This window comes from Rhincodon typus, chromosome 32 (assembly GCF_021869965.1).
Source record: "Rhincodon typus isolate 14 chromosome 32, sRhiTyp1.1, whole genome shotgun sequence".
Lineage (NCBI taxonomy): Eukaryota > Metazoa > Chordata > Chondrichthyes > Orectolobiformes > Rhincodontidae > Rhincodon > Rhincodon typus.
This window is the reverse complement of record NC_063363.1, coordinates 20,160,144-20,172,610: the sequence shown is the minus strand read 5'-3', so window position 1 is coordinate 20,172,610 and position 12,467 is coordinate 20,160,144. Positions and strand designations below refer to the sequence as shown.

The 12,467-nt window shown below is 37.6% G+C and overlaps 1 protein-coding gene across 4 annotated transcripts in view; it reads right to left on the bottom strand.

Moving 5' to 3' along the window:
* LOC109912035 (RNA-binding protein 7) overlaps nucleotides 1-12,467 on the bottom strand; it is a 44,768-nt gene that overhangs the window by 28,378 nt on the left and 3,923 nt on the right. For 2 of the 4 annotated variants that reach the window (XR_007265345.1, XM_048615427.1), the window contains exons 3-5: nucleotides 11,504-11,597; nucleotides 9,754-9,856; nucleotides 6,607-7,031 (exon numbers count right to left, since the gene is read on the bottom strand). Coding sequence is in view for 3 of the 4 variants with exons in the window: in XM_048615427.1 (XP_048471384.1) it covers nucleotides 6,607-7,031; nucleotides 9,754-9,856; nucleotides 11,504-11,597 (622 nt within the window). In the remaining variant the exon portion in view is untranslated. Of the gene's footprint in view, nucleotides 1-3,932; nucleotides 7,032-9,753; nucleotides 9,857-11,503; nucleotides 11,598-12,467 lie in introns of those variants that run through there. The other 2 variants (XM_048615428.1, XM_020511416.2) reach the window with 1 other exon arrangement.

Genomic DNA, 12,467 nt, shown 5'->3' with positions numbered 1-12,467 from the left:
AAATTTGCATCTGTTGCACTACTTACCATCATTCTGATAATCTTAGATGCATGCACTTGAAGCTCAACAAGCAGATCAAGTTGAGAAAACATTCACAACTCACTGGAAGTATGTTAACAATAAAGATCATAACTCTCAAATCATTTTCCTGTCTGAAAAACGTACAGTTCATAGATCACTAAATCTCAAGAAATCCACCATTAATTTTTTTATACCTCAAAGACATATTTTCCAATGCCTTCTAATTTTATAACTTGGGATTATTCACAATATTTTCTTCACCCCGGATTGCAAAAAGTTCATTTCAGCCACTGTTTACAAATCCCACTCACAATTCACCTGTTCCAAAATGTTCATAAATTGTACTATATTGTGGATTCTAAAGGTTTACCCAAAAGTAAAATAAACAAACCTGCATGTAATTTTAATGTATTCATTCTCCCTTGTTCTCAGATGAATCACCATCAATAAAGATTTCATAACAAGTTATGCTATTGTCAGAGAAACATTCTATGTTCTAATCTGTGACAAAGGATTTACAACTGAAGTGTAAAATATATCACTAACATCAATGCTTGTATATTAATATGCAGGACTAATGCTAATCTACCATCCTGGCTGTCTTAATTTACTAATACTGTAGTCCCTGATATAGCGAGTATAGCCTTACATTAAAAGTGTTGTTTCAATTAAAGCAGCAGTGTGGTTTCAAGATTTAAAAAGTGGCAGTGATCTTGGTATTGCCTACTGAGCAACAGATAACTAACTAAATAGTGCTGCATTCCACATGCTTGACGTAACAGCACATCAAATGTGGAAATGCAGCATGTTAATTTCAAAGATACAAAGCATGAAAACTGCCATGCTCATCACAATAGCATTATATTTTGTAAGTATTTCACGTTTTGCATATTTAAACCAAAGTTTCTACAGTCACTTGATTAAGCAGCTGAGATTAATTGGTTTATAGTTGAGTGGCCTCCTTCATAGATAAAGTAGGCAGTGTGTGAAATAAATAGCAGTATGCAAGTATAATTTAGTAGGGATTAGAATACTGATGATAGATGATATCATTTAGATTTGGCACTCTGGTTATTATAATGGGGGAAAAGCCAAGAAAAATGGTTGTAAAACAATTCCAGACTTGAAAATTGTTCCTGAGCATAATCACTTGAACACCAGCACTGAGATTACTCCTGTCCTGGAGTAATTTATGGAATTTAACATCCTCTGTTTTAACAATGGTGGGGTATAGGCAGCACAGAAAGAACTATAATCCTTTAGTTTCAAGGATGTCAGTCGTTAAAGATGAAGGATATCCTGAATGGGGCAGAACTATCACAACTGCAGATAAAAAAAAAACTTAATTCCCAACAAGATTTAGATGTCGACATTATAACAGTTCTTCCCCCACATCTACAGTGTTTAAAGAGACTAAATGAATATAAACCGGATAACAAAGACAAGAAAGTCAACTTCTGTCAGCCCCTCGTGATCTATTTAACCAATATATTGAACACAAATTCTATTTCAGATTACTTATCAATCTATTATAAAAGATCAACATTATCTGTGATAACCATCTTCAGGTCCCAGATCAATCATCGGTTCCCTGCTTTTGGTAAACAAAGTTACAGATTTACCTTGCATATAAAACATGCACTAGGACAGTAAAAAAAACTTTAAACTGAGACCAAAAATTGCAGCATAAACATCACATATGTAAAACTGAACAATTCTGCAACATACAACTAGCCCTCAGCTGCTCTTAATACTACATAGCCATAAGCCACCTAACATCATGACCTTTCTCCTCACATCTACTGTCAACTTGCCATTCTGATGACCACTACATAAAAGTGTTTTATTTTAAATTACTGTAACTCCTGGCTGAATTATGCATAAATCTAACCTCAGAATTTGACTGATTTTCATAAAGGTCCGTGCTCAGTACTGATCAGAACAGTTCAATTAAATTACATTGCTGGAGCTGATTCCGATAAAATATGTCAGCTGTATTGATAGCCAATTTTTAGAAGTAATGGTATCCAAATGCAACACTACTATTCATGGAACAACAAGCCATTGTCACACATTCCATCATTCTGTTCCATCATTGAACGAGAATTGTTGCTATTTATCTTTGCTGCAGATTCCTTGGATAGTCAAAATTTAAAGGCATTTCAAAGTGATTTAGCAGACAGCAAGTTTAACCGCACTGTGATGGGGGCGGGGGTGGAGAATGGGTGCATTTAGTCCATCATTTCCGTGCAGCCTTTAAAGACACTTGGATACGTACTTGAAATGCAGTATTCAATAGGGTAACAGACCAGGATCTTGTGATATCTGGTTGACTACCACAAGTTTGATGGGTTGAATGCATCCCTCTTAGGCTGTTAACTTTTCTGTTTCTGCCAGCTCAAGTTAAAGGCTGCATTTGTTGCCACTGAAACTATAGAGGGTGCACTCTCAGCCCTTGTAGTTGCAGTGCTTATGACATCACTATCAGTAAGTAAACTCGTTGGAGTAGACCGTAGTGACTTGTTACTTGAATCTGTGGTGATGCAGTGGCACAATCTCAAAACACAAAGTGCAGTCATGCTATCTAACGTAATAATGGAAAGCTCTATTCATTTAATAGCCCAATTCAGTCTTAACCCTGCAATCTGTCCTCAACAAGATGCCAAATCGCCTTTGGCATATTTCTTGGAATTTGCAGCTATCAGATGGCAAGAAGGTGGTAGCAGAAATGGCAAGGGCAGCAGCCACTGGGACAATGAGGGGAAGACAACAACAACCGGTGCACTACTTCCAACTCCAGTCCAGTACAGGTACATGACAATGATTAAGGGAACCAACTGTACAAGTGCATTAGTAAGAGATACAAAGATATTTTTAATGAAGTTTTCTATGTCTAGCACTCTGAGACACTGAATTCCAGATACCCTCCATCTGTCAGCAAACATTTCTCACTGTCCCTCTATTCCTACTGCCAAATACTTCAAACCTCTGCATCTATTTAATAACATCTCTAGTAAAGGAAATAATCCTTCTTATATAGTCTATCCTTACCATCCAATTCTGTATTTCTCTTCAAAATTTTTCAGAATTCCAATATTCATGACTCCTTCAGTAATTCATAATTTCTCTAGTAAATAAGTTGGCTCTAATTTTAAGTTTCTGTTCCCTTATCCCGAACTCTTCGCCCCAACCAGAAGTTTCATTTTTGCACAATCTAAAAATCACTATCAAAATAACCCCTTAACATTCCAAAGAGTATGGTCTACATGACCAATTTATGTAATCTTTTCAACTTAACCCTAAGAATCTGGAGAATTCATATTGGAAAAAGTGCAACATCCTCTATAAAAAGTGCACTGCTCCAGATGTAGCCAGGGCTTTGTGATACTACCTTCTTCTATATTCTAGTTTGGAGATATAAAGGTTAGTTTTCTATAAATCGAGTGTTGTTTGTACCTGACCAAAATCTTTTAGTTATGTATAGACAGACCATTACACTTACTTGGAGCTTTACTATTCCAAACTTCTTATTATTTTAGAACTCAAATCTATTCTTTCCTTTCGGTCCAAAATGGACAAATTCTCATGAAATCTTTTTAAATCTACTCTTCTCTCTAATTTTATACTCTAACAGATATGATTTATTATGGCTCCAATCTCGAATATCAGCAAACTAAACCTGGTCATGTATGACTAATTATCTCATGATCAATGAGCTAAATTAATATATAGTTGTGCACGGGTATTATTAACACTGAAATGTCCAAAAATCTCTATTCACTTTTACAAAGAATGTACATGAAGAATGAAGATAAAAACACTTTACATGCCAAATGTCACTAGTTTTAACTGTGGATGTATGGTCTTCACAACAATATACGAGAAAATAAGAAAAAAAATGACAAAGTTGGTAATTTGCAAAATTCATTAGACACAAAAGAATTTCAATTCAAAATCCTAAATGGATATTACATTTAAGATCAAACTTTTCTGGTACATGAACAATACCAATTACATAGAATCACATAACAGTGTATATGCCAAACTTATCAGGAATCAATAAAGTCTGACCCAAGCAGGTCTTCCTACAAAAATGTATTATGATATATTTAAAAATATTGCACATTTACCGACTAATTACAAGCTGTACAACAGCTAAATAGCATTGAAATTTAGACAGCAGTGCAATTCTCCTAGTATTTAAGATTCCTCTTCCTTAGCTGGCAACAGCTAACATTCCCATGTCAAAAACACAGGGAAACAAAATCAAAAGACCTTGCAACAATTGACTTCAAGTTAAAGAAACCAAGATTTTTGTTCACCCATTTTGGAAGTACACAAAAGAAGCTACAAGTTAAGTTATCAGAAAAAAAAATTCAGTTATTTTAAAACGTGGCTATAAGATACAGTAAAGTCGAAACTTTTAATTTTCAACTCATCAGGATAAAGGACACGAAACTAAACTTTGAAAGGCAACACTAATTTATACAGCATGAAAAGAGGGTGTCAACTGATATAGAGGAGCAGCAGTACGAACTATTAACTGTCCATCTTAATTAGCTGGTTAACCTCAGAACAGGAAGGTAGACTGACTGGTCAGGACATTGCGAATCTTTTGCTGTGATCCTCATGATAGTCTCCCTAACTTTTTGTCGAATAAAGCAGGTGCAAAGTACGTACACCCCTGTTTCGCCTACATAAAACAGGGTTTTATTTTGTTTTTAAAGAAAAGTAATGGTTATATTAAAAACCTGCACAAATGTTTTCTTTTAAATTCTGAATGGTTGTCTTTTTTTTTGCTGGTGAACTGAAGACCAGAGAATACATTATTAAATTATTACAACTGTAAAAAGGTACACAAGAAAACACAATATATACATTTGTTTCAGTGGACAATAAAAACAGTAAAAATTTGGTTAGGTGCAATTTTAACACAAACAATGAGAAAACTAAAGACAAAAATTAGTAACTAAATACCCATCAACAGGAAATATCCGCTCTCTAAATTTATTCTAACTAGAATGTTCCTGCCATACAGCACTATTCCTTGAAAAGGACCCATACTGTCACTGAAAGGGCCAACACCACTTCACGGCAGCAATATGGTGATTCCACTTATCTTGTGGGTATCAGTACAAACCGAGAAACAGGAAAACAGCAACAACTTTTATAAACGGGCACTGACAATTGGGCACATGACATTTACTTATTTAGTATGAGGTGCAAGAGGCTGAAGTCACCCGCTAGTTCCCTACATTTATGCATCCCAATTGTGCTTTATAATTCTGTCACCAAGATCAGAGTTGGTTTGACAGAGCACATGCTGAATTCTTGCACTCCACACTAAACAAATGGCAATTGCACTAAACTTCTATCAGGAGCATGCTACTTCCCAGCATAGAGAGAAGAGCCAATTTACATAAATGAGCAGATTCAAACTATCATCTGCCATTCTTGAAATTCCTTGCTGTGTCTGATTGCTTTACTGGAGCTTGACAAGTTTTTCCCTTTGTTTAAAAAAAAAATTATTTATTGCGTGGTTACTGTATGAACAGATATCCAATCTTTTAAGCAATTTTAATAGCACTGTCTATGCCTCAGTGAGTTCATCACACACTATTTAAAAATTAGCATATCAGATGTACCTATAAATTAATTTTGTGGATCCAGTTTAATAACTAATTTTTTTCAGTAGCCCTAATGCTGCTTACAGAAGTCTCATCAGTCGGCAGTCCCTCTCAGCTGAGCAGAATGCTGCATCTGTACTTGCCAGTTAGTTGACAAAATTTTTTTTAAAAAAAGCACTGGCTGGAGGAGCACCGACATTGGAGGCAGGCTAAAAATAACATTACAATCAACTGTTCATCATACTAATACCTTTGAAGCAACACTGCTCAACAAGAAAAGTCAGTGTCTCAATGAATCATCAACAGAATAGGAAGGAAGACTTAGTACAACTGTGGTCTGCACAACATTTTTTTTAAAAAGTACAGAGCTTCTATCCGCTTTGGCACTCATTTAAGTCTTGAATCTGCATTATAACTAAGTAGATTCCACACATGCAGTCTGAACCGAACATAAAACCATGTTCTTGACATGTTACTCCTCTGCTGCATACTTAATACTCTAAAAACATTTTCATTTTACTGGCACATCTCACTATGCAATTACCACCAAAGCAGGTCACATTGTTAAAGGTCACCAGAATCAGATGAGAAAGTTGCGTCACCTCACTCCGCTCCAGACAAAGCACCATTAGAAATTTTTTTTTTTTAAAAATCACAAGTAGCTACTGAGACAAAAATTAGCATTAAGGGGTTGGATAAGTTTACAAGTGGGAAGGGAACAGGATTAGAGTGATAAATGGGCTAAGAGGTCTTCTGTGTCTTATATTATACAAACAGGGAACATTCGTGCAGTCATCCCAATTTGCCCGTAGACAAAGTTACAATTATGTATATAATTTTTTTTAACATCAGGAAGTATTCCAGCTTCGTTTGCTTTCACTGAACATTCACTCAAGTTCCAAACGTTCAGAGAGAAAGGGATTAACTCAATCCCAAACTGACAGTGTAAGTTTATTACCAATTTCGACGTCTGTTGCTGCGAGAGTGCTCCCTCCTGTAATCATACTCCCAACGTCTATTGTGTTGTGAGCTTTGGTCATGTTGGAACTCTGGCTCACGGTTTCCTCTATAATACTGCTCTGAATTGTGATCCTGGAAGTGAGCATCTCGAGTGAAATAACCATTATCTGATCGATAGGATGAATAGCTCTGCTGCCTCTGAGTGTTTGAAGTCGATTTTTCAGAATGCCACATCATTCGTGAATTTGGACTGGATGACCGTGGCTGTGAAGGGGTGCTATAATTCTGAGGTGTGGCTTGTTGGTTAGAAGATGTACCTCGATAGGATTGTTGCAGAGTGGATCGATTGTTAGCATTAGCCTGCTGAAGTGAGGGAGTGTAATTCTGCTGCCCTCCCCTGGCCTGCTGCCACATGTTGTTCACCTGCAAGTTAAAAATCAAATTGTTTACATATCAGCACAATTCAATCACAGCTAAGAAAGGACCGCTTGATCCATCTCAAAAAGAAACTCTAACTAGATGATACAGTTTCAATTGGAAAACAAAAAGAGAGAAGTGGAGCATTTTCATTAAGGTAGGGAAATACACTTTCAAAAAGGAGTTGGATAAATCCTTGGAAAAGAAATAAAAGACAGACTGACTGGCCTCTGCAGATAGATTGCAGGGTAAGGTTAATTGGCTAGCTCTTTTGAAACAGGCAGAGAAGGAAAGAGCCCCTGTCTATAAATCAAGACTGGGTGTAACCCGACAGAAAATATTGTAAACTGAACTATAACAGGTACATCATTTTTACAGGAGTGATGATGGAGTAGTGGTAAGGGAGTAGTGGTAATGTGGACTAGTAATCCAGAGACTGAGACTAATGTTCTGGGGACATGGATTCAAATCCGATGGCAGGTGGTGAAATTTCAAATGAATAAAACTGGCTCAATGGCAATCATGTAACCAATGATGGCAGTTTGATAAACTCGAATCAGAGATAGTAGGAACTGCAGATGCTGGAGAATCCGAGACAACAAGGTGCAGGGCTGGATGAACACAGCAGGCCAAGCAGCATCATAGGAGCAGAGAGGCTGACGTTTCGGGCCTAGACCCTTCATCAGATAAACTCATTTTGTTTCAATGACACTCCTGAGGGAAGGAAATATGCCATTGTTACCAGGTCTTGCCTACACGTGACTGCACACCACAGCAATGTATTGATTATTCAATGTCCTCACAAGCCACTCAGTTCAAGGGCATGTGGGATGGGCAATTAACACTGGCCTAGATAACAACACCACACCCCATATAGAAAACATATGTAAACATATGAATTAGGACCAAGAGTAGTCATTGAGCCCCTCAAGCCAGCTCTGCTATTTGTTGAGGTCATGGCTGATCTAGAAATTCAACACCATTCATGTCAACACTGCCATTTCATACTTATGATTTCCCAAGTATCCTATTTTAAACTCTTTGATAATATTCTCGCAATTTCCATAGGACAGATGTTAGGTGAATTAATCTATTCTTTTCTGCCTTCCTTCTTGAACAAAAGATGCTACATTAATTAGTTTCAAATATGTGGGAACTTTCCAGAGTCAAAGCATGCTAATATGAAATGTTTTGTCATACAAATAATTCCAGAATAGGGACACAAAAACAACACAAAATTACATTTATCTTAAAATAAAGAGAGGATATGAATGGGAAAAAAACGTGAATCCTGTGATGAATTCATTATTTTTTGTTTCAGCAATTCAGAAGCTGAGAAGAGTAATAGTTGACTAAAGATTATGAAAGGAGAGGAGGCAATGGCCTAGTGGTATTATGATTAGTGCCTCATCGATTAATCCAGACACCCTGGTAATGTTCATGGCAGATGGTGGAACTTGAATTCAATAACAAAGAGTTTAATGACGACCATGAAATCATTATCCATCGCCCATTGTCAGGAAAAACCTTTCTGGTTCACTAATGTCCTTTAGGAATGGAAACCGACAGCTTTACCTGGTCACATCCATATACGTGACTCCAAACTAAAAAGGATGACTCTTAACGGCCCTCTGGGCAATTACAGACAGGCAATAAATGCTGGTCAAGCCAGTGAAACCCAAATCCTATGAAGTAATATATAAAAAACAAAATATTCCAGGTTGACACATTAGATCCTGCCACTAACAGGGGTGTGACATTGTGGGAGGGTTTTAATAGGTCATACAGATCAGTTCAGTCGTCTTGAGTACTAAATCAGAAGGGGCATGAAGAGATTTCATGCAGCGAAATATGCTGCTATTACTTGGGTCCATGCAGTTGGAGCTCAGAGAAGCCAGCTGCAAGCTGAGAAGGCTGCAGACAATCACTGACTCTGTGCTCCTTGTTAGTTTGGTCTCAGGGACGCCTCAGGCACTTACTAGCCAAGTTGAAACAAAGATGTCTGCTAGAGAGCTGGCAGTTAGCAAGGTTCAGCTCAGGACAGCTGGAGAAGTCACAACTGGGATGATAAATTAATGCTGTAGTACAACTTTGTGAATCCAGCAAACAGTCTCAGGAGAAGAGATTAAGTAACTGGGAGGAAGGCAGTCATTAAAAGAGTCTAGGTTGGAGCAACTTTTGAGGGCAACCAGAAGCTAAAATTTTTGAAAAAGACAGGAGACATAATTCCTCTAAAGAAAAATATTTTGTGATTCAGTGATCACTCTTGACTGGCTAGTTGCTGGTATGTGGGATCTACCTTGGTCATACCCACTATTTGACATGCAGTTTGTGGTGTATTCCACCACAATTAATCCATTATTACCACTCATTACTTCTAGATGATTGTCCAGGATGTGCTTAGTTGACTTTCGTACCCTAAAACTTTCATGTTTGCTAACAAACTGTGAAATCTTGCGGACTTATTCCCTAAATAACAGATTTCAAATCATTTAACAATTCCTAAACTGATCATAATCAAATTTGGACGTCTCACCAGGGATTATAGCGGTTCTTAAAAGGAACCAAATCTCCATGTTATTGCTTCACCTAATTTTTACTTTTAGAGATGAAGTGCAGTATGTACTTAATGCATAACACGTAGGATAAATGACTTAGTGTACAATTGGTAGAGTAAAAATTTCATTAAAAATTCAGAATAATTTTCACACCATGTGTTTTTACTTACCACAACCTGCCTCTGAAGGTTATCAGGTGAAGAAAATGATTTCTGTACTGGCTGTGGGGTCGCAAAGATTGGAGAACCCATATTATCCGTACCACGGCCAAACCTGTCAGAGCAAACAAGAGAATTTTCAATAAGATCACAAAAGAAAAGCCAAGAGAAACAAAAATGTTCAGAACTACAGGAATTTGTTCAAATCCAAATAATGTCAATGTTGCAAAAGCAACACCATGGGTGTACTCCGATCTCCAATCCTCCACAACAATTTATTACTAATGTCACTTCTCTTTCCACTTCCACCCCCAAATCCACCTTAAAAATGTAACAACGTTGGGGTATAAAGTGCTACCTTTGGGTCATAGGGTCCAGGGCAATAAAGGGTCAATAAAAGTCTAAATGCATATAGTTTATTACTGCTAGTGGCTTTTGTCATCAAGAGCAAGACACATACACAAGGTATTGGAATATTGTGTTCAGGTCAGGTCACCTCATTATATGAAGGATGTGGAAGCTTTAGAGAGAGTGCAGAGGAGATTTACCAGGATGCCTGCCTGGACTGGCGAGCAGGTCTTATGAGGAAAGGTTGAGGGAGCTAGGCCTTTTTTCATTGGAGCAAAGAAGGATGAGAGATGACTTGACAGAGGTGTACAAGATGATGAGAGGCATAGATAGAGTGGATAGTCAGAGATTTTTTTCCCAGGGTGGAAATGACTATTACGAGGGGGCATAATTTTAAGGTGATAGGAGGAAGATATAGGGGAGATGTCAGAGGTAGGTTCATCACACAGAGAGTAGTGGGTGTGTGGAATGCGCTGCCGGCAGCGGAGTCAGATACTTTAGAGACTTTTAAGCGACTCTTGGATAGGCACATGGAGGATAGTAAAATGTAGGGTATGCAGGGTAGTTTGATCTTAGTAGGATAATAAGTCAGTACAACATCATGAGCCGAAGGACCTGTACTGTGCTGTACTGTTCTATGTTCTATGTATTAATATCTTTACAAATAAATGAATGCAGTAATGCACAGGACAAGGCACACCCTGTCTTGGACAATGATGGGAAAATAGTTAACAAAAACAGAAATTGCTGGAAAAGATCAGCACGTCTGCCAGCATCTGTAAAGAGAAATCAGAGTTAACATTTCAGGTCCAGTGACCCTTCCTCAGAGCCGGGAAAATCTTTATTTGACATGGTGTTTTACCTGCTGAGTGATTGTTCAATCTTATTTAACTATTATCTCAAGGTACTGATTTCCAATCATTGCCCGAATTGCTCATAAATAATGAGCTAAAAATGAATGGTGACTAAAATTGCATTTCATCCGAATCCATTCAAATTTACCTAAATAATCGTAAGATCTTCAATACAATGCTTAGCATCTCAAGTGTTTCCTGTCACCACTTTATTCCACAGCTGCAATGTAGTGCACGTACTAACCTTGGAAGTGATGCCCACTTGCATCAAGGGTGAATTTTACATTAGTTATAGTTGTGTGAAAAATCTAATCAAGCACAAACTGCTAACATTTCCCAAACATAAATGAGTACTGTCAATATCCACATCAGCTTCAATCCTGACAGATTTATATTCAGCAATCCTAAACTTATGAAAAAGCCTCCTCCAACAAGTTCTTCCTACTTGAAGTGGATTGCATTTCTTTTTAAAAGTCAAATATAGCAAATAGACTGCATTCTTAGCTAACATACAGAACTGAAAACAAAATAGCTGAACAATCACAAAACAATGTTTGTACCGATTATTGCTGAACTGGTTAGAATTGTAGGGAGGAGTGAAAGTAGCAGCTGAATTCTGAGACTGGTTTCCTTCCCGAGATTCATGGACACTACCTTGAAACAAGAGACAAAATTACTGTCAATTTTAAATACAATATTTTGTTTTGATTTTCTTGCATTTGGAATGACATGTTAAATCAATGGCAGTTTGCTTCCTATTAAGATTTAATGTCCATCATGTTGCTTGCCTCTCCCCATTCGTAACCAATTTGAATTCTCTACTATCACTTCTTTCCCCTGCAACAGTTTAAACAGAAGTATTGCCACTGCAATAAAAATCATCTAAAATATCTTCAGCACAGACCTCTATCCACTGAAGACCAATGGTGACAGCAATATCACAGCCCATTTGCAAGGTACCAGATCAAGCAGTTGTTTCTACCATAAAAGCACAAAACCCATCTTCTATACTTAAAAACTTAAGAGTATGCATGCTGAGGAAGAATTTTTCATCCAATACAAAGTCAAAATTGGTTCCACAAAAGATACATATATAATTGAACTCATTTTTAGATGGATCCATTGCAGTATTATTGGTAGTTTCTGTTGTTCATTTTTGTGGGATGTGGGCATCACTGGCTGGCCAGCATTTGTTGCCAGTTCCTAGTTGCCCTTGAGAAGGCAGTAGTGAGATGCCTTCTTGAACCGCTGCAGTGCACCTGCTGTGGGTTGACCCACAATGCCATTATGGAGGGAGTTCCAGGATTTGGACCCAGCAACAGTGAAGGAATGGCAATATGTTTCTAAGTCAGGATGGTGAGTGGCTTGGAGGGCTACTTGAAGGTGGCGGTGTTCCCATATATCTGCCGCCCTTGTCCTACTAGACGGAAGTGATTGTTGATTTGGAAGGTGCTGCCTGAAGATCTTTGGTGAATTTCTGCAGTACATCTTGTAGATAGTACATACTGCTGCTACGGAGCGTCG